The sequence below is a fragment of the Dipodomys merriami genome, unplaced genomic scaffold (genome assembly GCF_024711535.1).
Source record: "Dipodomys merriami isolate MVZ:Mamm:240054 unplaced genomic scaffold, mDipMer1.0.p SCAF_8, whole genome shotgun sequence".
NCBI classification, from domain to species: Eukaryota; Metazoa; Chordata; class Mammalia; order Rodentia; family Heteromyidae; genus Dipodomys; species Dipodomys merriami.
This window is the reverse complement of record NW_027206401.1, coordinates 11,216,454-11,243,228: the sequence shown is the minus strand read 5'-3', so window position 1 is coordinate 11,243,228 and position 26,775 is coordinate 11,216,454. Positions and strand designations below refer to the sequence as shown.

Genomic DNA, 26,775 nt, shown 5'->3' with positions numbered 1-26,775 from the left:
GGCTGAGATCTGAGGACTGTGGTTCAAGTCAGCCTGGCCAGGAAAGTCCATGAGACTCTTATCTCCAATTAACCACCAGAAAACCAGAAGTGGCACTGTGGCTCAAGTGGTAGAGTGCTAGCCTTGAGCTGAAGAGCTGAGGGACAGCCCAGGCCCAGAGTTCAAGCCTCAGACCAACAAAAAACAAAAAGCAAAAGAAAAGAAAAGATTTGTGAATGTGAATAGTAACATTTTTTGTGCCATGTCATTGATAATACATACTGATTTAAAGGATGTTAATAGAAACAATGATTCGACAAGTTCAACATGATCCCAAACACCAGAGAAGCTTCTTTCCAAAAGGAAATCTTCCGACTCCCCACCCCAACCCCAAAGACAGGGTCCCCCAAGTGTCCGCTACACATGCAGAGGAAGTATGCCTACCTTCTTGCCCATTTGCCAAGAGTGTATTAAAGTAACCAAAAATATCTAGATTTCGTTCTTATCCTTGCCGGTTAGAGATTCAGGCATTAATTTGTAAAGCTTTAGGAAAAATTTAAAAGTGTTGTGGTTCTTGCTCTGTGCTGTGATTGCTCTTCATTCTACCCCTTTGGGCTTCTCTCCCACCTGCATGCTGGTTCTGTGCCAGCTAGTACTTCTTCATCCTACATCCTGGTTATTTATTTTTGGGTCCTTGACCTTTGAGGGCATGGGTAAGACCCTGACTGTCGCTCATACCCATAGGAATGATGAGGCTGTTATTTCCATCTTTCTTCCAAAGAGCCTCCTAGGCAAAGCTGTGAGAGGATTCACAGGAAAGCAAGTTAAATGTGAAACAGACAAGGATACTCGGTTGGTGAGGTGGGAACCCGTGGTTGGAGAGCGGAAATGAGGGTCTCTCTCATGTTTAATCGTTCTTCCACTGACTGGGCCAGGTCTGTCCTACGCAGAGTGGGTTTCTTTAATCTTCCTAAATGATCTGTGGAAGAGTCTGAGAGCCTCGTAAGATTGGGCCTTCGGTAAAATTCATGGCCCCTATTACCTTTTTAGTGAAGGTTTAAAATAGTTCATAATGTTATATAATGCTGTGTAATTGTAAGTTACAATTCCAACTAACAAAAAAATGACATCTTTGAACTCTGAGATTAAAAAAAAATGATACCACCATCCTGTATCAGCAGGTGATGGAAGAGGGGGTAGGTAGAGAATATGGTTGAAGTCATTTATATGCATATATGAAAATAGAATGGCCGGGCACCGGTGGCTCATGGCTGTAATCCTAGCTACTCAGGAGGCTGAGATCTGAGGATTGCAGTTCAAAGCCAGGCCGGGCAGAAAAGTCCATGAGACTTTTATCTCCAATTAACCTCTAGAAAACCAGCAGTGGGGCTGTGGCTCAAAGTGGTAGAGTGCTAGGCTTGAGCAAAAGAGCTCAAGAACAGTGCCTAAGCCCCAAGTTCAAGCCCTATGACCACCAAAAAGAAAAAAGAAAAAGGAAATAGAATGATGAATCCTGTTCCAATTGTTTTAGGAAGTAGGTGCAGCATAAGGGACAGGGTAGAGTAAGGCTGATGGAGTACACTGTTTGCTTTAAGAAAACATCACAATCAGCCCCCTTGTAAAAACAATGCAGGCTCAGGCCTGTAATCCTACATACTCAAGAGGCTGAGATCTGAGGATCGCAGTTCAAAGCCAGCCTGGGCAGACAAATCCCACAGACATTTATCTCTAATTACCAAAACCTGGAAGTGGAGGTGTGGCTCAAGTGGTAGAGCACCAACACTGAGCAAGAGTGCAAAGCCTACTATTAGCACGCATGCATGTGCACACACATATACACACACAAATAATGTCACCATTCAGAATAAAAAAAATAGGTAAAATATTAAATATAACATATACTTTTTAAAAACTGTATGCCAGATAGAGTCCTTTCCAAACACTTTTACCTTTACAAATGTGTCAGAAAGCTAAGACATGATGTGGTCTTGATGTCCAGAATTTAAACAGTTAAAGCTTGAGCTTGTCCAAAGCTCTAACTGAGCCTGGATTCAAATGACGATCTCTGGAGCAACCTCCAGAGCTGGGAATGTGGCTCAGTGGTAGAGTGCTTGCCTAGCATGCATGAAACCCTGGGTTTGTTTCCTCAGTACTTCATAAAGAGAAAAAAAGCCAGAAGTGCTGCTGTGGCTCAAATCGTAGAGTGCTAGGCTTAAGCAAGAAAAAAGCTCGGGGACAGTGCCCAGGCCCTGAGTTCAAGCCCTAAGACTTACTAGCAAAAAGGAAAAAAAGGGGACGGACACCTCCACCCCAGCTCCTTTGTTTCCTGAGTGATCCTGTGGAGGGAGGAGGGCGGTGGAGGCGGCTGGGTGGGACATGAGGCCCCTCAAAGCTGCTCTTCCTGCGGCCATGGCTTAGAGAAGAGGCTGCTCTGAGCGTTGGTGGGCTCATATTAGTGTGAACAAAAAGCCCTCTCGCACTGGGGGACAGGCCTTCTCCCAGTCTGCCCAGAATGAAAGAAGGACACCAAACTGGGGCTTGGACACCAAGCTGCCCCAGGCTCTGTGGAGATGCGCCACTCTAGGTTTGTGACGTCTGTGACTGGGACCCTTGGAATGTGAGCTGGCTTTGGTGTAGGACGCCCCCTCCTCCCTCTAGGCTTTGAAGGTGTTTTCTGAAGATGCTTGGCCTCCTATGATCTTGTGGGAGACAGAATTGATGCGCATGGAAAGAGCCCTAAGCCAGTGGCTGTGTGTGGGCATCTCCTGGGGCAGCCGTGGTACTGTCCCCTGGGGAGGTCGAACCCCAAGGGAGAAGACTGTTGAGGAGACTGTCACAGATTTTATTGTCCCTTTCTTTGTAAGTGTTCTCAACTGATACTCTCAGGCCAGTTTACACAGTGTTTATCATGATGACATTTTTTACAAGGCTCATTTAGACTACGGTTTTTTTTGAAGACTGAGGAGGGGCGGAAATGTGTGCTAGACTGTTAAGACTTGGCAGAGATAGTTTTTAGTGAAGACTTGTTATGTGGGTGGATTTAATAAAGAACTTACTTGACATAATTTAATGTACTTTTATATGGCACTGGGGCACTTTTACTTGACTAAGGACTTTTTGTGTTTGTTTCCTGTTTTTGTTTTTGTGACCATATTGGAGCTTGACCTCAGGGTTTGAGTGGTATCTCTTAGCTTTTTCACTCCAAGTTGGCATCCTACCACTTGAGCCGCTCCTCACTTAAATATTTTTGCTGGTTAATTAGAGATAAGAGTCTCACAGACTTTTCTGCCCTAGCTAGCTTCAAACTGTGATCCTCAGATGTCAGCTTCCTGAGTAGCTAGAATTACAGGCATGAGTCACCAGCATTGACTCCCTCAGAGAGCTTTTATACAATGGGTGAGCGAGATCTTTCCTAAACCATTTGAGATCTACGACAATTTAAAAACAAACCTGTTAGAGCATTTTCTGCTTATTCATTTCACCCCTTGGTGTAGAATCTCACTTTGATGATTCATTTTCTCATCTTCCCTCATTATCATCATCATCATCATCATCATCATTACTATGTCTCTTGTCCACCAGGCCTCAAGCCCATCACCAAGAGCAGTTCAGACTAAGAAGTGGTGATGAGGAGCAATGTTGAGTCCTCTCTTCTGTTTGCCACCATCTAATGTGAGACCAAGGGCAGTGAGCTGTATTTCACTTCTTTCCATCCCTCATGGGTCTGCCCATTTGGAATGCCTGACTGATTGCTAATTAATGACCAGCAAACAGGGTGGGCAGCATCAGCAAACAGCAAAGCAAGCTGAGGTTTGCAGAGCTGCCTGGCTGAAGTAGATGTTGGCCATACACCAGAGTTCATGTGTCCTAATGACTGGTGCCAGTTCCAAGGTTATTTGCCCCAAACTTTAGAGTCAGATCTTGAGTTAAACTTAGGAAAATCATTCAAAATGGCTATATTGATCAGATTTCTTCCAGGAATACGCTAGGCAGTGTCATGCTTCACAAGCATTCCTTTCACCTTTGATAGAGCCATCTGCTGTACACAAACCTCATTGTTACCATTCTAATGAATTCTAGATACCTGACTCAGTTCCACCAAAAACACTCAAAACTAACAGGGACGACTAATATTTGAATACTCACTTTGTATCAGTCAAGGCATTAAGCTCACAGCCCCAACATGGAGGAACTGGTGGAGTTTCTATGTTAGCTTGAGAATGTCAAGGATACAGTTGGTCAGATAGGTGGCAGGTGGAAGGGCTGAGACCAGAACCCCACTAAGCTTCACTGTCCCCATAGGTTCTAATGGAAAGTTTGGTATTGGCAGGAGCAGACGGTTCGAGAGCAGACAACTCTTGATTGTGCGGGACAGTCATTTATACACCATAGGATGTTTAGCAGCACCCACGAAAAGCTTATAGATCCACCAACATCCCCACGACAACCAAGAATGCCTCCAAATATTGCCAAATACCCGCTTGATACTGGAGGAACAGGCACAACATTTCCCCTGGCTGAAAATGTCTATTGTTAAGATTTGGAACACATAGTATATTAATAAGGGTAGGCTAAGCTGCAGTAACTAATAGACCCCTCTCCCCCCCACTCTAGCAGCTTAACGAACATAAGGTTCTTTCTTCCTCCTATAACAGTCCTTTGTAAGTGATTCCATGAGGTCTTTCAGCCTGACAGGACAGGCCTCTGCCATCATCAACATGTGGCTTCCATGGTTACAGCATCTTCATCTCAGTGTTGAAGGCAAAAGAAAAAACATGGAGACCACATGGAAGGCAGGTTTCTTACTGACACATAAGCAACCCACATGCTTTCTTCAAACCATTGGTGAGAATCCTGCCACGTTTTTTTAAAATAGTTTTGTGAACAACTGACCATCTCTACCATGTGTTTTACATCTAAGTATTCCTAACTGAAAACATACATAATTGCATCCCAAAATAAAAATAATAAAGAGCCAGACTGGTGATCTGAGGCTGAGATCTGAGGATTGTGGTTCAAAGCCAACCTGGGCAGAAAAGTCCCCGAGACTTCATCTCCAAATAAGCAGCAAAAAGTTGGGAGTAGAGGTGTGGTTCAGGTGCTAGAACACAAGCCTTGAGCAAAAACAAGCCAAAAATAATAAATAAGGAAACAAACATATTAGTGGTGATGGGATCATGATTAATCTCTACTGAAAGCCTAGAGATTGTTTTTCAATGAGTTTTCCTTTAGGAGTTGCAGCGGATTGAGACCCATGTATCTTTCTGCTGCCCCACCCTACACCTCTCCATCACCCTTTCTTTCTACCCTTCTTCCCATCATTCCTAGCTACCTCTAAATATTTTCGCTTTTCTACTCATTCTTATCCATCTTACCCATATCAGGCTAAAAGGAGGGCTGCTGAGCGTAACCTAGTTCAAAGGCAGGAGCTACTATTATTATCATAGTGGTCTGGAAACCCTGTGAGTGGAGAGAGTCAATGAGGGGACAGACTAAACCTTTATCAGCCATCAGAGGTTTCATAAACCATCCTTGGAAGTTCCAACGTTCTTACCACATTGATGATGTTTATAGAAAAATATTTTCATATATGTATACATTTATATACATATATATATAATTGCCCTCCCCATCTTTGATACACATTTCTGTAGCTATTCTGACATGCCAAAGTGAGATGTCCAGACACTTCCTGAAAGAGTAAGCAGAGGAAAACAAATTGCTAAAGTGGTTTTAGTGTACTGGTAAACTTTGCCCTCCTCACATCAACTAACATCATTATAGACACATTCCCATGAGAAATTGAAGTCCACCTGAATCTTTTCAATAGTGACTTTTTAGAGAATAAATTAACCATTGATAAAATAGTCTATTAATTTGTTCATCTTTACCAGGGTATGGTTTTCAAATCACCAAGAATTTGGTGGCAAAGGCATAATAATTGGCAATTGGCATGATAATTATGAACGTTATAACATTCCAGTGTCCCCCTAAGGAACAGCCTCAGATGATGGAAGTCACTCTGGAGTGACCTTCACTCTTGACTTATTGGAACTTGGAGCTGGACTAAGGCAATCCAGGGTGTTGGTGGTCTTGGGTCAGGCTGTGTAAGGCCACTTTCTCTCTTTTTCCCTGGTCAATCACTTGTGGTAAACAGGGCCTGTGGGACAATGGAGTACTGAGCTTCGCACTCACAAACCTCATGAGAATACATAGAAACATAATAAAAATGGAGGATCAGATTTACATGCTAAATAGTTAAGAAACACAAACTATAGGAAATATGCCAATTTATCTTTTTGTTTTGTTTTTTTTTGGGGGGGTACGGTCGTGGGCCTGAACTCTGGGCCTGGGCGCTGTCCCTCAGCTCTTCAGCTCAAGGCTAGCACTCTACCACTTGAGCCACAGCGCCACTGCCGGCTTTTTTCCTTTTTGCTTATGTGGTGCTGGGGAATCGAACCCAGGGCCTCAGGCATGCAAGGCAAGCGCTCTACCACTGAGCCACCTTCTCAGCCCAGCCAATGTATCTTTTTTTAAAAAAACCCTCTGGTGACCTGTGTGGAAACTTCCATTTTCCCATACCTACTACCCAATATGTGGGAAGAGTGTAATGGGAAGTAAAGTGAGTGAGGAAGAATGAGAAATAAGAAATAGAAGAGAAAGAAAGAACAGAGAAGAAAAATATAATAGGCAAAAAAAAAAAAGGGAAGGCAATGCCAGAAGGGTTGGGCTCTCAGCTCTTGTGAGAAGGATGTTGCCTGATGTGGAGTTCTATAACCTGCGAGGCTATCTAGACCCCAGTGGTTCCTAGTTCACTGAAGGATGGAAATATCTAGTGGAAATGTGTGTGTGTGTGTGTGTGTGTGTTTGTGTGTGTGTGTGTGTGTGTGTGTGTGTGTGTATGCGTGCGTTTGCGCACACACACTTGCATTTCCAGGCCACTTAGCTATTCTTTGGAACTGGGTACAATTTTTGCATTTGCCTGGTGTTTCTCCTGGATGAAATCTTGCAAAAGCAATGATAAAAATTTAGAAATCCAAATGATGTGCGGTGTTCTGTAGTATTGTGTGGGAACAAATTCATGTTATCATGTCAAAGGTTCTGTAAGAACAGAGTGTACTCAGTGGACGATTATGACTTGTTAGGAGTAGATCCAAACACTTCTCCTCTTTGCTCAGACTAGAAGATTAAAGAATGCTTGTTGCCAAAAACCCTGGTCTTCATTAATGTTAAATTAGACTAATTTAAAAAAATGCCACAGTTATCCTTAATGCACTTTTTATTCCCAAGTTATAAAAAAAAAGGGCTCAAATCTATTTCAAGATCTTTTAGTGTGAGAGTTGACTTATTTCTGAAAAAAACTAACATGATTGCTTATAAATATAAAGAGTTGGGAAATTTTTTTCCTGAAAGAAAAAGAAATACTCTTTTTAGGAAATATCCTAAGTTAAATATTCTTGTGCCAGCTACGTACAGCATTTCTGTCCATAAAAATCTTGGTGTTGAGCTGGGAAGGTTGCTCAGTGGTAGAGTGCTTGTCTTGCATGCATGAGGCCCTAGGTTCTATTCCTCAGCACCACATAAGCAAAAAGAAAAAAGCCAGAAGTGGCGCTGTGGCTCAAGTGGTAGAGCGCTAGCCTTGAGCTGAAGAGCTGAAGGACAGCGCCCAGGCCAAGAGTTCAGGACCCGCAACCGGACTCCCCCCCACAAAAAAAAATCTTGGTGTTAACAAGGAGATTTAATATGCCAGTGTGTTTCTGGAGTGAAATCTACACATACAGTGTAGATTCAGAGATGGACAGCATACTAAAAAGGAAAGCAGATTGTATCACAAGTGGAAACAGATCAGAGTTGCACTTTACAGGTAAGAATGTGTATTTTTATTTGTCTGATGAAGCCCTTTAAAATGATTGCAACTTTTAAAAGGCCCCCTCCCATAGCTTTACTTTTCAGGCAACATTGTGAAAGGAAAGGCATTTCAGAAACTTCAGTTAGCTCAGGTGATTGAGTAGCTGTTATTTCTGGTCTACTAAAGAATAGCTAATATATTTCAAAGACTGCCGGTAGGGGAGGGGGGAGTGGGGGGGGGGAATCCTAATGAAGATTTGCTAAAACAAGTTCTTTCATTTGGGCTAGAACCATGCTGCTCTTTGGATGTGTGCCATCTTGACTATTCAATTATACTGAGTGGGCAGAGAATTATAAAATTTAGGAAATTATGTTCTCAACGCATCAACCTGCAGTTAAGAGAAGTTTCTCATGGCCAAAAATGCATCCTCTTCCCTCCCCCCCAAAACATGTTACTTGTACCTGGTGAAACTGATCACAGTAGATATTAATCCCCTCACGAGAAAATTGTAGCAATTGTGTGTGTGTGTGTGTGTGTGTGTGTGTGTGTGTGTGTGTGTGTCCAACCACCCCTATGTCCTGCCACCAAGAAAAGGAAGAGGCAGCTTGGGCTGATGTACATCTCAACTATGTTATTTGGTAGTTAACTGATCTCTGATCATTAGTGTTTTTAGTTTGTCCTCTTCCCAAGATTATTTTACCATTTAAAAGGAAAGACTTGGTTCCACTCAGCACCTTGCATACATGGAATTTTGAAAGTCATAAAGCCATTGGCATGGTAAAATTTGAAGAGGACTGTTTTGACTAATGTTAGTATACAGTTTAGGAGTATTAAATGCATTCACATTGTATCCATGACCAGTAGCTCTCACTAGAACTCTTCATTAATTTCCATAAATTAAAACTCTCCTTCCTACTCATCCTCCCTCAGCATCCCACCATTCTACTTCCCGTCACAATGAATTTCACCATTCTAAAAGGAATCATACACTTTCTCTCCTGCTATGACTGGCTTACTTTGCTGAGCAGAGTATCTTCTAAGTTCAGCCATGGTACAGCAAATCTCTTCCTTTCCTTAGAGGCTGAATAATTAAAATTCCATTGTATTTTGAATACTACATTTTACTTACCCGTTCATATGTTGATGCATAATTGGGTTGCTTTTAATTTTAGCTTGGGATTTAAAAATTATTTAATGAAATCATGCCATATTTTAGAACTGGAAATAATCCGGTTAGATCTTACTATAGATTACTAAAGAGGAGGGAGGATCTCTATATGTTTTATACTTTGTAGAATTTTGTATGCAGGTTTCTGTTCTTACCACTCCACATTGAATCTGATGTACATGTACGAGGCCATTGATAAATATGTGCTGAATACTTAGCTGTGCATATTTGCAGTAGATATTTGCCGCTGTCATTTTTTTTCACATGAGGAAACAGATCCCAGTGGTTGCTACAAATGGTAGTGAATTCTAACTTTGTTGCTTGCTACCTTTGATCTTGAACAGTTACTTTACTTCTACAGCCTTCTATTTCTTCCTTTAAAATGGGGATAATAGCCAGGCACTATAATCCTACTTACTCAGGAGGCTGAGATTTGAGGATCGTGGTTCAAACCCAGCTCAGGCAGGAAAGTCCATGAGATTCTTATCTCCAATAAACCACTAGAAAACCGGAAGTGGCGCTGTGGCTCAAGAGGTAGCGCACTTGCTATGAGCTAAAGAGCACAGGGACAGCGCCCAAGCCCAGGGTTCAAGCCCTATGACCGACCCCCCCAAAAAATGGGGATGATAATGAACACTTTCTAGGATATGGTGTGGGTCAGATGAGTTACCTCCTGTAAGTGCATAGCACAGACCCAGTCTAGCTCAAACCCTCAACAGCTGATAGAGGTCAGAGCCACAGATGCCACCACTAAATATGGTCAGTGCTGGGATATAGCCTGGTCCTGCCCCATTCATCGCTTAGAAACAATTGGAAAGCCAGGCGTCAATGGTTTATGCCTATAATCCTAGATGCTTAGAAGGCTGAGATCTGAGGGTTGCAGTTCAAAGCCAGCCCAGGCAAGAAATTCCATGAGACTCATATCTCCAACTAACCACTCAAAAACCACAAGTGGCACTGTGGCTCAAGTGGTAGAGCACTAGCCTTGAGTACAAAGAGGCTCAGGGACAACGCCCAGGCCCTGAGTTCAAGCCCCCTCAAAAACAGTTAGAAAAATCAGAAAGCATTTTACTGAGTGCCCCTTAGTACTAGTTAAGGCAGGTCCTCATATATACTTATGAATAATACATACTTCTCACTGGACATTTCTAAGATGTATTTCTTTTTTTTAACATTTTATTGTAAAGATACTTTACAGAGGGTTACAGTTACATGAGCAAGGTAATGAGTACACTTCCTATTGAGCATTGTTACCCCCTCCATTGTTTTCCCCCTACCATCCTTTCCTTCCCTACCTTCCCCGAGGTTCTTTTTTTTTTTTAATTGTGATTAAGTGATTACATAATTTCCCAAATTTCACAGTATTGTGGAATAATGATGCTCATTTAAAGTCACAAGTTCATTCTAACTTTCCTGGAGCAAATTGTCTACCACAGTCTATAACATATAACGGTGTACACATATACACCATACATGTGATCAGCAGCATGGGGATATTTAGTAGTGGTTCAAACAGATGAGTGGGAGTTCTTTGTTTCTTTTTTTTTTAATTTAATTTAATTTTATTTGTGAACATACTGTACAGAGGGGTTACAATTACATGGGCAGGATAATGCGTACATTTCTTACCAAGCATTACAGCCTCCTCCTTTGTTTACCCTTCACATCCCTTCCCAGCCTCTCCCCTCCCCCCCAATCCCAATCCTTCTCCTTCCCCCCCTTCCCCCCCCCCCCCAGTTCTTTGTTTCTTAAGTCCTGTTAATTTTGTCGTATCACCTAACATTTTGGATTTAGCATCCACTTATCAGGGAGACCATGTACCGTTTGTCTCTTTGCTCTTGGCTTACCTTGCTCAACATGATTCCTTCTAGCTCCATCCATTTCCCTACAAATGCCATTATTTTGTCATTTCTAATGGCTGCATAATATTCCATTGTGTATAGATACCACAATTTTTGGATCCATTCATCTGTGATGGGGCACTTAGATGTATTTCTTTTGTTGCCCAGTTCTCTAGGTCTTGACCATTGCCAAAGATCAAATTGAGCATGGGGAATGGGAAGGTAGCTCAGTAGTAGAGTGCTTGCCTTGCATGCATGAGGCCCTGGGTTTGATTCCTCAGCACCACATAAGCAGAAAAAAAAGCCTGAAGTGGCGCTGTGGCTCAAATGGTAGAGCACTAGCCTTGAGCTGAAGAGCTGAGGGACAGTGCCCAGGCCCAGAATTCAAGCCCCACGACCAACAACAACAACAAAATTGATCATGGGGATCTGAAGAGATTGTCCCTTCATCTAGTGTCCATATATTGTCCACATAGTTTGGACAAAATCGGAGCAGGAGATAGAGAAGAGTCTAGTACAATTAGGGTCACTTCCTGCTTGGGAAAAGTCTAAAGCAACCCATAATTTGCCCTTCCTCCCCTAATACTAGTATAGGTAGCTTTTGATGGTGAGAAATTATTTTTCAGCAAGACCTGGTATTTCTGGGTTTGTGTAAATGTAGTTGTTAACAGATCGGTTAATACCTTAGTCTCCTTCTGTCTTCCCAACTCCTGTTTTGAAGTAGGAGCTACTTCCAGAATCCCATTTGAACCAGAAGAAATACAGAGGGGTTCTGGGAAGAATATATAAACATTTGATTTGGGCTGAGTCAAACTAGGGTTGATTAATAGACAGAGCTTAGATCTGGACTTTGGCCTCTTGCTGACAGTCAGCTGTGTGCCCATGGACAAATAGCCTGTCTGACCTCAGCCTCTTGCTTTATAAATGAGTCCGATTCAGAAAGCCTCAATGTACAGATGACTGGCGATCACATCCCCACCAGCCTCAGCTCTCAAGAACGCAACCAGGAAATAAGTGAGTCCTTTGAGCTGCCAAAACAGATATTTCAAACACTGAACAGTAAACCCTGTGTCTTGACCCACGAAGAGGCCCAAGCTCTTACCATGGGCCCATTTACACTATATGTTTAAAATAAGCTTGATGATTTGCTTTCCTGGCCTATAGCCAATGGGGGGGGGGGCGGTGTATAACAAGGTGACTGTGACAGCTAAGGACCTAAAGGAAAGAACAGCTTCCTCCACCTAACCAACGTAAGACCACGGGAGGACAGGGCAGAGGCTCTAGCCACTCTGGTGAGTTCTATTTGTGAAGGGAACAGAATTGCAGTTCTTTCTGATAGACCTAAAATTTTTTTTAAAATTCTCTTTGTCAGTACCAGGGCTTGAACTCAGGATCTAGCTGCTTTCCATTACCTTTTCACTCAAGGTTGGCTCTCTCTCATTTGAATCACATCTCCACTTCTGGCTTTTTGCTGGATAATTGGTTAAGAGTCTCATGGACTTTTCTACTTGGGCTGGCTTCAAACTGCCCTCCTCAGAGCTCAGCCTCTTGAGTAGTTAGGCTTACAGGCGTTAGCTGCCAGTGCCCAGCTAAGAAATGATTTTACCATGTTAGCTGCAGCATCTAAAAATACATTGTCTGATGCCTGGCCTTCATAAACGAAGAGTTTATAACTAACTTTATAGATGGGTTTTATGGTGGTAAAGGAGTTATAACTTAGTTTTTAAACTACAACTCACAACTGTCGGTACACTCACAACCATAAATACCCTCACAACTGTAAGTATACTCACAATGTTGTGCAGCCATCCTCATTGTTCTCTTCTAGATCTTTCTTGTCATCTCCAACAGGGTTGCTTTCCCCATGAAACAGGAACTGCCCACTGTCTTCCCTTCCTACCCCAGTCTGCTTCCTGTCTGTGGCCTACCCCAGGTCTCTTGTGCCCATGGCTCAGGCCGTATTAGTTCCAGGGTTCACCCACATTGTAGTGAGTGTCTAAATTACAGTCCTTACAATGAACTTGTAATGCTTGGGGGGGGGGGGGACTTTATACAGTAATGGATCCCTGAACAAAAGTGAAATTAAAGCTTGTAGAAAGACAGAACTGTCTTCCTTAAGGGGAGGAGTGTTAGGAAAACAATACAGGTCTGCAGGGAAGGTGGGGGCGGATCTCACCTTAGGCACCAGTGAATGAATCCTTGTTTGACTTTGAACACAATTCATAAAACAAGAGTTTTGATTTTATTGAACTAGTATGAAGAAACCCACCCAGAAAGTAGGTTACAGTCAGTAGTAGCCTGCCCATGATGTTTCAAATGACAAATAGGTCACGCCTCAGTTTCCTCTGCTGTCTATAAGATGTGTGTGTGTGTGTTTGAGTGTGTGTGTGTGTGTGTGTTTGTGTTTGTGTTTGTGTATGTGTGAGAGAGAGAGAGAGAAAGAGATGGGGGGTAGCAAAGGAGCCATTCCTTTAAACTTTAAGATACTTTCTTTTAAGGAAAAAACCCTTTTTCTCTCTCTCTACATGTACAAGAAAATGTCCCAGCATCCTCTGCTGCTGGCAGGGCTTATGAGCCCCTGCTGTTAGCCTTTCAGGAGGCTCCCACAGGGGCTGAGGAAGGAGGGCGCTGGGCCAGCCCACAATCAATGCCCAGCTGCTTTTGTCCTCTTTCCACAAAGCCAGGGATAAATCACTTGCCCCGGGGTCTGTTTAGGGCCCAGACAATGGTGTAACAAATGCAGATGCTCAGAGAGTTAATCTACTTTTGATTAGAAAAGCGGTTCTTTTCTTGTATCCAGGCTGGAGCTAGGAAGATGGGGAGTTGTTTAGCAACGTTTGTCATCTTCAAGAGGTGGTGGTGTAAAAAAAGACTGTCCCTGGGACTGAGCGGGGAGGGAGGGCTGGAGAACTATTGGGCTGGATTAGGACTCTGCTGTTCTTGCCACTGTGTGTGTGTGTGTGTGTGTGTGTGTGTGTGTGAGAGAGAGAGAGAGAGAGAGAGAGAGAGAGAGAGAGAGAGAGAGAGAGAGAGAGAGAGAGAGAGAGAGAGAGAGAGAGAGAGAACTAGCCATCAAAGGGGCTCTTTTCACCCAACCCTTTTGGTCTCTGCTTCATCCTGGTGGCAGATATTCAAATGTCCAGGAATCTGTTCTGCAAACATCAGTCTGGAAGCTAAGACACAGCTCGTACCCCAGGGCTGACATCACCTCTGAGAGAGAGAAAGAGCTACAGAGGAGTTTCTAGCTCTTCCAGAGATGACCCTGGCTGTCTTCTTCCTGGATTTACAAATAGAAATATGTACAGCATCTCTGGACCCAGGACCCACAGACCCTGGGGTAGGAAGAATCAGAAAGGGATGGGGACAAATCTTAAAGGTGACTTAGCCAGGTGTGACTGAGGTGGAGAGACAATACTGGCAGCCAGGATAGAACAGGAAGAGAGAAGTTGAAGGACAGGGGACAAGGGCATTACTTCCTACTGGAGGAGCAAGGGAGTGGGCGGGGCTAGGATATGACAGAGGAGGAGCCTAGAAAGGTTGGCAGGGACCACAGACCTTGAAGGAAACAACTCCCTTCTCTGCCAAAGGCTATGACAAATCATTGCAGGCGTTTAGTGGCAGACATACTTCCAGTCTGAGTTTTACAAGTCATTTGAAAATTAGAGATTAAGTAATGTGTCCAGAATTTTAAGTCAAAAGCCTCAGCTCCAGGAGTCCCAACAAACTGGGTGTTACTGGCATGTGTTCTGTATTCTGTAGGGAAGGAGCCAGAGCTAATCAGTCTTGATCAGACTTGGTGATCTTTATCTCAGGATTGGTGGGGAAGGGGGCAGACATTGCTGCCAGGGGCTTGTGGCTCACACGTGTAATCCTAGATACTCAGGAGACTGAGATCTGAGAATCTCAGTCTGAAGACAGTCAAGCAGAAAAGTCTGAGACTCTTATCTCCAATGGACCAACGAAAAACTGCAAGTGGAGATGTGGCTTATGTGGTAGAGTACCAGCCTAAAGTGAAAAAGCCAAGTTAGGAGGGGGGTGGGGGAAGGTCTTAGAATCCTAGGACAGCAGCATTTTCCATGCTTCTCATCCTCTCCTACCATGGATGGTTGATAAGTAGCTGCCTGTAGAAATTGGTCTTCAATGTGTCTCAATACTGGGGCAGAACTTGTCATCGTGTGTCAGTGTACAGATAGAAATTTGTTGGCTTTTGAGCCGGAAGGGACTCCGATCCAGCCCACCTCTCGGCCCTGCCTAGAAGGAAACGATAGCAATTGCCACCAGCCAAGTGTGCTCAGCCTCTGGGCCAGTTGGCTGGAATGTGCCTTGGTGACCAGTCCTGAAAGGCAGAGCAGGCCTGGGCATTGTGCTAGTCCTATTGGGAGTGGAGTCTCAGCAAAGCCATCAGGCCGCCCACAGTCCAGGGCCCAGATCCAGGCTTCCTGATTCGTAGCTGGTACATTTGCACCATACCACACCCGAATCCTGTCCATGGTGAACCTGGCATTCGGTCACCAAAACCCTGTGTGGTTTTGCTATCCTGGAACAGCATATGTTCAGCAGATGGAAAAAAAGATATGCAATACTTCTGTAGAAAGTCCTATGCGGGGAGGAGAGGGGTGACGAGTACTGTGAATTGAACTTGGGGTTTCATGCTTACCTCTTGAGCCGTGCCACAGTCCTTGGCTTCTAGTTTGTTTTTCAGGTAGGGTCCTGTGCCTTTGCCTGGGTTGACCTCAGAGTGCAGTCCTTCTACTGCTGTCTCCAAAGTAGCTGAATTACAGGCATGCATTGCCACATTTTACACACACACACACACACACACACACACACACTCACACTCACACTCACATATAAGCTCTTGAAAAATCCCTTATGAAAGTCCTGTCTTATGAGCATGTTCGCTTTCACCCTCTGTCTGTTGTGCTGTCTGGATCATTTCAGTTCTTAGTGACAACATCATGCCACAGACTTTGTGCCTTAAAGAGATGAACAAATAGTTTCCGCATATCACACATTTCATCCCTTGAGTACAAATTTGACCCAGGTCTCCAGAGCAGTATGACAAAAGGAAATCTTTTAACATATTCCCTAGCTAAGCACCCTTTGCAAATAAGTTCCTTGGGTACATCCCATTGTTTTAGTCTCCCTGTGTCCCTAAGGAAAGTTCCCCCTCTTCCCCTGCTTTCTCTCTGCTGGGTCCCTCTGCCTATCTCTACAAGCCGTCAGGCCCACAACTGCATCTGTATCAACAAATAATTTTCAGTAGAGACTTTGCTATGATGAGATCAACTGCAGTATAACTAGAAGGGCAATCAGATATGTCCTTAGGGGGCCCCTCATTGTTTTTGGTACAGTGAATGGAATAATTTGGCCTATGCACTTCCATATTTAGCAATGGATTACCTAATGCTGTCCGAGTAATAACATTCATCCCCCTTGAAAAGCAGCCCGGAAGGTCAGCCCTGGTGTAGATTCTTTATTTTAATATATTCAACCTCATTGAACTATGATTTTCGAGGAGAATAGCTTGACCTTGAGCTTTGTGACTCTGTAAATGGCCAAGTTGAAATTTCTTGTCTTTCTAGTTAATACTATCCAGGTAGCCTCTGTCTCTCTTGTTTGTTTGAAACTTTATTTGGTTTCAAGGTTGGAGTTCTAAGGAATCTAGCCCACATTAACACAAGGCTTTTGTCTTCAAAGCCTTCTGACTCATCAGATGAACACTGTTTGAGCGCCTACTGAATATAAGTGGACTTGCTGTGAGACTTATCTACATATTCTTTTGGTCTCTGTATAAAAGATGATAAAGTGGTGCATTTTATTAAATAAATCCTATAGTTAACACATGTTTAGGTTAGGCATACAATAATCAGTAATGTGTACATGAATGTTGGATCTGTTTGAATGTGCTATTATTTGGTGTCTGTGGGTTCAAATTTCTGAGCCTCTACAATTAAGAATTAGGTAGAAACTGGGCACCCATGATTCACAACTGTAATCCTAACTAATCAAGAGACTGAGATCTGAGGATCTTGGTTCAAAGCCTAGCCCAGGCAGAAAAGTCCATGAGACTCTTTATTTCCAATTAATCGCTAAAAAGCTGGAAGTGGAGGTGTGGCTTAGGTGGTAAAGCACCAGCCTGGAGCAAAAGAGCCAAGTAAGAGCTCTAGGCCCTGAGTTCAATCTCTCCTACCAGCACACCATACACCACACACACACACACACACACACACACACACACACACACACACACACACACACACACACACACACACACACACACACACCATCTAACTCCTAGAATAAGTCAACTTCAAGCCTTCCTCTTGTTTATACATAACTGTTTATGTACAGAACTTTTAAAGCAAGGTGGTGGGTTTTCAGTGCCCAGCCCGTAGACAGCAAATCCTGGTTTGAATATGACTTGAGGCATATATTCACTTGGCAATGGTGGAAGAATAATGGAACCTATCTAAGCTTCCAGTAAAAGAGGATTCATAAAGGGACCCACTCTTTAGGGTTCAGTGGCAATTAAATAAAACAACGCATAATCAACTAATTCAGTGAGCTAGCAGTAAACTTTAAGGTGATGATAGCACTGAGGAGGAGTTGTGATTCAGATTATCTAATAATGTGCATTTATTTTACTGATCTTTTATTTTTTCCCACAGTATAAAAATCCCTTCAGGCTGTACTTAATTTTGCCTTAATTGGCTGATTCAAAGTAGACCAGCAGTGTTCTGGTGGTAATTGAGATGAATCGGTTTCTGATTCTCAGGGATGTGAAGCTTTGCCTAAACCTTCCCATCCCTCTACCACCTCCTCAGCCATCCTCGCTTTCTACTTCAAAGATTGTAGCCACAACTAATTATATATAACTGTGCCTTTACCTGGCTTGTACCCAGGAGAGTTAAATAAATAAATAAATGAAAGAAATGCTATGTAAAGTCACCCAGATGATGAGCAGAGAAAATCAAGTGATGGAAGCCAGGGCTCACTTTTGTATCCTAGCTACAAAAAAGGCTGAGATCTGGGGATCCTGGCTCGAAGCCAGCCCAAGTCAGAAAGTCTGTGAGACTCTTATCACCAGTTAACCAGCAAAAAGCCAAAAGGGCGGAGCTGTGGCTCAAATGGTAGAACAGCAGCCTTGAGGAAAGAAGCTAAGGGACAGTGCCTAGAGCCTGAGTTCAAATTCTAGGCCTTCAGTTTAAGAAGCCACAGTTTTTTCCCTCTCTCTCTCTCTCTCTCTCTCTCTCTCTCTCTCCCCCTCACACACACACACACACACACACACACACACACACACACAGATTTAAGCATGTTATATTTCAGTTAAAAGACAATGCTTCCTTATGGCAAGGTAACTGTCATGGTTAGCCACAGCTCTATAGGGTGGTGCCCAACTCTGCACTGAAGAGCACTTCTAGCTTCTCTGGAACATTCTGAGCACAAACTGGGCCCTCCTTGAGTCATTCCAGCCTTATAAGCCCAGCCTGACATGTGATTTTAACCTCCATATACGTGTGTGTGTGTGTGTGTGTGTGTGTGTGTGTGTGTGTGTGTGTGTGTGTGTGTGTGTGTGTGTGTGTGTGTGTGTGTGTGTGTGTGTGTGTGTGTGTGTGTGTGTGTGTGTGTGTGTGTGTGTGTGTGTGTGTGTGTGTCCCCGCCAGTCCTGAACTCAGGGCCTGAGCACTGTTCTTGAGCTTATCTGCTGAAGGTAGAGCTGTATCACTTGAGCCACAGCTCCACTTCTGGCTTTTGTATTGGTGGCTAATTGGAGATGAGAGTCTCTCTGGGCTTTCCTGGGTTGGCTGGCTTCCAACTGAGCTCCTCAGATCACAGCTTCCTGAGTAGCTAGGATTACAGGCGTGAGCCACCAATGCCTAGCTGTTCTCCTCAGGCCACCTTCCTTTCAGCTCTCTTAGAGATGGGGAGAGGTGAATGCACTGGGGTTTGGTCATGTGGCTCGTGTCTTCCCTGTGCAGAGGACAACGGCTGTCACCTGTGTGGTCAGGAAGAGCAGCCCATCCTCCAGTCTGTGCCCTCCTGCTACCATCTTCCTTCTCCAGCTGGTGCAGCCCCGAGATCTTCCCATCCTGAGCCAACCACTTGTTGTTGTCCTGCACCTTGCTTCCTCATGTCTGTCCTCCCATGCGGCTTCTTCATCTCCCCATCTTCTTCTCTCTGTACTGTCACCTCTGCTGATGTTCATGGAGTCCACTCTTCCCTTACCTCCTCCAGGAACGACTCTACTTCCTGGGATCAACAACTTGGCCCTTCACCTCCTGTCCCTGCCTGCCACAGAACGTTTACAAGTCCTGTGTCCAGAACACCAATCTGCTGTTTCTTTTTAGCTCCTGGGAGAAAGGGATCATGTGTACCTCATTTAAAAAAATAATAATAATAAGCCAGGCACCAGCGGCTCATGCCTGTAATCCTAGCTACTTAGGAGGCTGAGATCTGAAGATTGCAGTTCAAAGCCAGCCCGGGCAGGAAAGTTCGTGAGACTCTTATCTCCAGTAAACCACTCAGAAAACCAGAAGTGGCACAGTGGCGTAAGTGGTAGAGTGCTAGCCTTAAGCTGAAGAGCTGAGGGACAGCGCCCAGGCCCAGACTTCAGGCCCCACAACTGACAAAAAAATGAAGGAAGGAAGGAAGGAAGGAAGGAAGGAAGGAAGGAAGGAAGGAAGGAAGGAAGGAAGGAAGGAAGGAAGGAAAGAGAAAAAAATCTTGTAAAACAGAACTTGACACCCATTTCCACGTCCTCAAGAAAGGGTTGGGGTTATCTGAATGCGCGTGACGGTGCTTTTGATCTGTGGATACACGAGTGTGAATCATTCGAGTTTCAGTGGCATCAAAAATGTAACACATGGCAAGAGAATACTTTCTGGAAAAGGCAGAGAAATTGGAGAAAGGGAAAAAGACACTTTCTCTAAAACAGAAATGCTTCATCCAAAAAGAAAGCAGATCTTAAGCGCTACCAGAGAACTTGGCAGGTGAATGTTCCTAGCCAAAGCTGGTTTGAAAGGTGCCAGCCTTCACCACAGGCAGCCTTGTGAAATCAGAGCAGGAGCACGAGGGACAGAAGCCTCCTGCTCCTTCTGTTCCTACAAGCCAGAGGAGAGAGAGTAAGCATAAAAAATGACAATAATGAAAAAAATCGAGTGTTGATTGACATTAGAATTGTAACTACTTTTCTCTTGTTATAGTTTATTACTAGACCAGAGTTCTAATGTTTCATGATAGTTCCCGAGGAACGGCTCTTAACCAGATTTCTCTTAGGGCATCTTCAAGAAATGTGTTAGGAGGTGGGTACAGTTGACTCACACCTGTAATCCTAGCTACTCAGAAGGCTGAGATCTGAAGATCGTGGTTCAAAGACAGCCTGGGCAGGAAAAATCCGTGAAACTCTTATCTACAATAAATGACCAGAAAACCGGAAGTGGCACTGTGGTTCAAGTGATAGAGCACTAGCCTTAGGCTGAGGGACAGCGCCCAGGCCCTGAGTTGAACCCCACAACTGACCCCCAAAAAAAGTTAGGAAGGACATTGAATTTGCCTTCTGTTTCCAGCAATCTCTTCCAGATCTTTCTAGGGTATCCATTCTTCAGCTAGATGGTTATCTAGATCTCAATCTGGTTAGGAGTGTGTGTGTGTGTGTGTGTGTGTGTGTGCGCACGCGCGCACGTGCATGCACGTGCACGTGCATGCACACACATTTTCTTTTAACTTTCCACAGACTAAGACTTTTGTAAAATATGATGAGAAAATGAGTGACTAAAAACAGGAAAACAGAAACAAGACATACCAGATAACATGCTCAGATTTGTGACTTGATTCAACAGAGACCCAAATGATTATGTTAAGATATTCAATTTAGAATGCATTATGATTAGGGCACTGGGGGCTCAAGCTTGTAATCCTAGCTACTCAAGAGGCTCAGATCTGTGGATCTCAGTTCAAAACCAGCCCAGGGAAGGAAAGTCCATGAAACTCTTATCTCCAGTTAACCACCAAAAAGCTGGAAGTGGTAGAGCACCAGCTTTGAGCAATGAAGTTATGGGACAACACCTCTGCCCGGTGTCCAAGCCCCACTACCAGCACAATTTTTTTTATTAGTAAGTTAAAAATCTGTATTAAAATAATTCAGAATGTTGTGTACAAGTTTCTACATGGTTGATTTCAATTTCTGTACTTCTCTTTTGGCAGAACAAAAACAGTTTGCCAACTGATTCCTGTACATTTGGCACATCCTGGATAGAACCACATTAGGCTATCCTTGGATTGTGTCCTGTTTTATGCTGGTACTGGGCTTGAACTCAGGGCTTCTTGCTCTGGCTTGGCTTCTTCCACTCAAGGCCAGCACTTTACCACTTGAACCACGAGTCCCAGCATACTTAGATATTTTCAAAGATGGACAGTCAGAGGAATGGTAAGTTGATGGAAGGAGAAAAGTCACCTACAAAATCTTACGCTGGTGGAGATCTTCAAAACAACTTAGAAGAGAGATACTTTAAAGGAAACCGAAAAACCACCAAATGGTGATTGTTTTTTAAAGAGCATCTTGCTGTTCTCCTCTTCTCCCAAAGTAGGGTTAATTCTTTGATCTTCTTAGAGCATAATTATTCCCTGTGCAAACATTTTAAATTGTTCCTTCCTTGTGAACAGGAGGGAAGCTGTGCGTGCTGGCCTCAAGCCAATAAAATTAATAAGCAGCATGGCAGGTGCTAATAAATTTCCCTGGTGTCCTTGCCCTGTCATTTGCGTCACAGAATGAACTGTTATTAGCGCAGAGATGCAACGCTCTCATTTTGGCTTCAGATGAGTTTACAGCACCGGCGCTGTACGCACTATAGTAGTTGTCAGTAACTGGCTCAGGGTTTACATATCAGGTTTTTAAAGACTTAATTATAATCAGGAGGGAAACAAGTGTGGCCATGCAACTTTGATCTGTTATCTAGAGTGACCTACAAAAATGTGACCTTTTCCTAGTGCTCTGTTTTCTCAACAACTTCAGAAAACAAACAGCTTTTAAAGTCTAGTGTGTCTCTTCCATGAAGGCTGAACATTTAGAAGTTCTTTTTCATTGGAGATGGGCCATCATTCGTTGGAAAGAGGCCATAATTCTTTGTGTCTATCTCCAGATGAAATTCCTCAACCTCCTTAACTTGGTCTTTTACTCACATGAAGAATTCAGTCTCCTCTGATTTCTGCAAGTGAGCAAGCTTTGTACTTGCAGTAAGAAAATGGATTGTTCCTTGTCTCGTTCAGCCCCGCCAACCAGGGGAATCTGGTTGCTGTGACTCGGGCCTGGCCAGACCCTGGTGTTTTGCCTCTTTCATTTTGGATGTGATCTTCAGGATTGTACAGCAGCACAGAGGAGACTGCTTTTATCTGTTATTTTAGATTATTCCAGCTGTTTTCACTCTTCCTTTTATTGTGTGTTTGCCTCCTGCTGAGTTCTTTCTGCAGCATCCCTAGAAGAAGAGGACCCTCAGTCATGAACTCTCACATAAGCAGTGGAAAGCAGTCTTCCTCTCCGTGGCTCAGAGAGCTCAGCTTCGTCAGGTTAACCCACTGTGGGTCTCAGCCCATGTTAAATGTGTTTTGAGCCAGGCACTAGTGGTTCACGCCTGTAATCCTAGCTACTCAGGCGGCTAAGATCTGAGAATAATAGTTCAAAGCAGCCCAGGCAAGAAAGTCCAGAAGACTCATATTTCCAATTAAGCACCAAAAAAGCCAAATGTGGAACTGTGGCTCAAGTGTTAGGATGCTAGCCTTGAGCAAAATACTTCAGGGACAGCGCCCAGGCCCTGAGTTCAAGCCCCAGGCCAGGAAAAAAAAAGTATGTTTGGAGGCTGTTTCTTTTCCTTCCTTCCTTCCTTCCTTCCTTCCTTCCTTCCTTCCTTCCTTCCTTCCTTCCTTCCTCTCCTTCCTTCCTTCCTTCCTTCCTTCCTTCCAACTTCCTGCTTGCTTGCTTGCTTGCTTGTTTGCTTTTCTTCCCTCCCTCCTTCCCTCCCTCCTTCCTTCCTTCCTTCCTTTTTTTCTTCCTTCCTTCCTTCCTTCCTTCCTTCCTTCCTTCCTTCCTTTCTTTCACTCTTTCTTTCTTTCTTTCTTTCTTTCTCTCTCTCTCTTTCTTTCTTTCTCTTTCTCTCTTTCTTCCTGTCTTTCTTTCATTCATTCTTTTTTTCTTTCTTTCTTTCTTGAACTCAGAGCCTGAGTGCTGTCCCTAAGCTTCTTTTGCTCAAGGCTAATACTCTACCACTTGAGCCACAGCACCACTTCCCGTTTTTTCTGTTTATGTGGTACTGAGGTATCGAACCCAGGGCTTCATGCATGCTAAGCAAGTGCTCTACCACTAAGCCACATTCCCAGCCTAGATGCTGTTTCTTTGCTAAAATATGTCCATAATATTTGGCCTTATCACAGGAAAATGAGTTATGTGATTATTTTTTCTTTTTATAAAATAATTCTATTATTAAATATAATTTTACCGTCATTAAGGTGCTGTACAGAGGGATTACTACTTCATAATAAGTGCATTACTCTTTTGGACAGTATTACCCCTTGCTTTGCTTTCCCCCCAATTTTCCCCTTCCGTCCCTGCCCACGAGTTGCATATAGTTCATATCCTTTTTTTTTGTTTTACTTTTATTAGAAAACTAGTACGGGAGCGAAGATTTAGTTTTAGTCTTATGAATTCAATATAATGTGTAAAACAACTCTGCCACATTACAGAATGTTTTGTTTCTGTTTTCCTGCTATATGAGTTTTATAGCCCTCTCTCTCTTTCTCTCTCTCTCTTTCTCTCTCTCTTCTTTCTCTTCCCATACTGGGGCTTGAACCCAGGGCCTGTGCACGCTATCCCTTAGCTTTTCCCCTCAGCCTAGTGCTGTATTACTTGAACCTCAGCTCTACTTCTGGCTTTTTGTGGTTAGTTGGAAGTAAGAGTCTTATAGACTTTTCCTGCCCAGGCTGGCTGTGAACCTCGGTCCTCAGATCTCCACCTTCTGACTAGAATTGCAAGTATGAGCTACCAGCACCCAGTCTTAGAATTTCTTTTTGTTGTTGGCTTTTTTTTTCCAGTCCTGGGTCTTGAACTCAGGACCTGAGAGCTGTTCTTGAATCCCTGCGCTTTTGTGCTCAAGGCTAGCATTCTAGAACTTGAACCACAGCTCCACATCTGGGTTTGGGGTGTGTGCTTGTGTGTATGGTTGTGTGTGTGGTTAATTGGAGATAGGAGTCTCACAGGTCTTCCTGCCCACTCTGGCTTCAAATCATGATCCTCAGATCTCAGCCCACTGAGTAGCTAGGATTATAGGTGTGAGCCTCTATACCCAGGGAGAGGCTCTTTTAATCATATAAATGAGCCCAGAGAACAGGAGATACTCTGACATTATTATCACTAACTTTAATCTTCATGCATCCAGGAGAGCTGTGATACTGTTAGAGGGTAGAGGCTTATACCATACTTTCTCCTGGCTAAAACCTCGAATTCTATAAATAGGTAAGTATCATCTTCATTAATCAGACAGCAACTCTGGATTCTTATGATAGCGGTTAACAAGTGCATCAGTATCATAATTACTTTAAAAAGATATGAATTATTCATCTTGCATAGTTATGGATGACTAGGAAAAGGTCAAGGGTGTTTAAGATCCTTTTCATTGACTTCTCAGGATTACCTCGCCTGTATCAGGGACCAAACAAAACTCCCCCTGGCAACTGAAGATCGAGCCGCCCTTTTTGGAAACATACAGGACATCTACCACTTCAATAGGTAAGTGGATCCTAAAAGGTTGTTTCTAACATAAGAAGAGTATGAATGTCTCTCAGACAAATACCGCCTAAGGAACCTTTACTTTTCATCTCTAATTAAGGGGCTTGATTTCCTCTCCCTCATTGATTTCTTTGAGGTTTGGTCTCATTATAATAGCCCAGGTGGTTCTGGAACCTTCGATCCTGCTGCCTTGATCTTCTCAGCTCTAGGACTATATACATGTGTCATCAAACATTTTTATGGACCATTGTGCACTGATGTTTTTCTAGCTAGAAACATTCTTGCATCCTATGTGACTCTCCTATTTAGTCAGTATTCTATCCTTCTCCATCTTTCTGACTCAAGGAAGAGACCTATTTGTCTTGGTAGGGGTTGGAAATCTTTCTCCCACACCAGGACATAAACATGATACCCTAATAGGTATACCTACCCACTTTTGTTCATCTCCACCTACACTGGATTTTCTGTAAATTTTCTTCTGCCTGGAGTGTGAACTGATCACAGTAAACATGCAGTAAATCCTGTAAGTCCTACGATATAAACATGCTGATCAATTACGCATTTCAAGTAATTTAGCAGAAACTTGTCAGCATTTAGGAGGGTAGGAAATAGTAGGTGAGAAAATCACACCAGTAAATAGGAGGGAGGTAAATGAGTCAGGAGTGAGTAAGGAAGTTGTCAGTTGAGAAACTGGGAAGAGACAGGTGGGAAGAAGGTAGGAGGGCAGGCTAGGAGCACTGATGCTCAGATTCAGTCTGTGGGGATTGGAATCCAGGTTAAGCCATGTATGTGGCCAGAGGTGAGTCTTTACTGAGTTGGTCCCTGCTTGCCTCAAATCTGTGAATCTTACAAATGCAGCTTTCTAGGCTCCCATGCACACACACACTTGTTTACTTTTCCTTTTTCTCACAGCATTCAGCAATTTCTAACCCAGGATACAATGGTCTTTTCTATCATGTCTATTATTTCTCCCCCACCGCCACCACCACCTCCCGGAACCCTCCAGAAAGAGGATTCCTGCCTACGGATTATAGGTGTGAGGCACCTGTGTCTGGCTTTTGAAGCTTATTTAAAAATGCAATGGCTGGTCAGGTGCTGGTGGGTGGCTGAGCTGGACACTAGCACCTCACATTTCTAATTCTAGCTACTTAGGAGATTGAGATCTGAGGATCCAGGTTCAAAGCCAGCTCAAGCAGCCAAAATAAAAAAAAAAAAAGTGTAGTTTAAGTGATTGAGCATTAGCCTTGAATGAAAAAGCTCAGGGACAGCATGCAAGCCCTGAGTTCAAATCCCAGGACTGCCCATCCCTCCTCCCCCGAAAAATGCAGTCCCTGGATGCTTTAGAAATTCTGATTCAAGCCTGCCGCTGGTGGCTCACGCCTGTAATCCTAACTACTCAGGAGGCTGAGATCTGAGGATTATGGTTCAAAGCCAGCCCGGGCAGGAAAGTCCGAGAGATTCTTATCTCCAATAAACCACTAGAAAACTGGAAGTGGTGCTGTGGCTCAAGCGGTAGAGCTCTCGCCTTGAGCTGAAGAGCACAGGGACAGCGCGGCTAGGCCCAGAGTTCAAGCCCCACGACTGACAAAAAAAAGAAAAGAAAAGAAAAGAAATTCTGATTGAGCAACCCTGGTGGGTCTGGGGCATTGTAGCATTGTGAAAAGCCTCAAGTGTGCAGCCATGTGGACAAACGCTGTCCAGATAAAGTAAGCACAGCAATCAGAAGATAAAATACAGAAAAAAAACAGGAGTAAGAGAATTCAGAACCACAGGTTCATTAGTGCCGTGTTGGTGTTGGCGCCGTCGGTGGTGATAAATCTTGTGAATCCCTGGATTCTTGTGAATCCATTCAAAGCCTACTGATGACCCTGCACGCCAAGAAGAGATGACAGGGTGACAGAGCCGGATGCTGGGGGCCCTGGTCTCCTGTGGTTGGGCTGAAAGCTGATGGTAACAAGGAGCTACAGAAGGCATCCTTCTTGTCGGAAGCCAGAGGGCTTCAGACGCATCATCCCTTTCCCCACCCCATCTTCCTGCACCCCATAATCATATCTTCCTATGCATCCTCTAGAACCCCTGACTCCAGTCCCCGGACCTTTAGCCTTGCGCCTCCCGCTAGAGTACAGCATGTTTTTCAATCCGTGGCTCGGGAAGTCTG

General features: G+C 43.7%; 1 protein-coding gene across 1 annotated transcript in view; it reads left to right on the top strand.

The window, feature by feature from the left end:
- Plekhg1 (pleckstrin homology and RhoGEF domain containing G1) overlaps positions 1 to 26,775 on the top strand; it is a 194,333-nt gene that overhangs the window by 122,385 nt on the left and 45,173 nt on the right. The window contains exon 4 of the mRNA XM_070010950.1: positions 24,517 to 24,617. Within this exon, the coding sequence (XP_069867051.1) occupies positions 24,517 to 24,617 (101 nt within the window). The remainder of the gene's footprint in view (positions 1 to 24,516; positions 24,618 to 26,775) is intronic.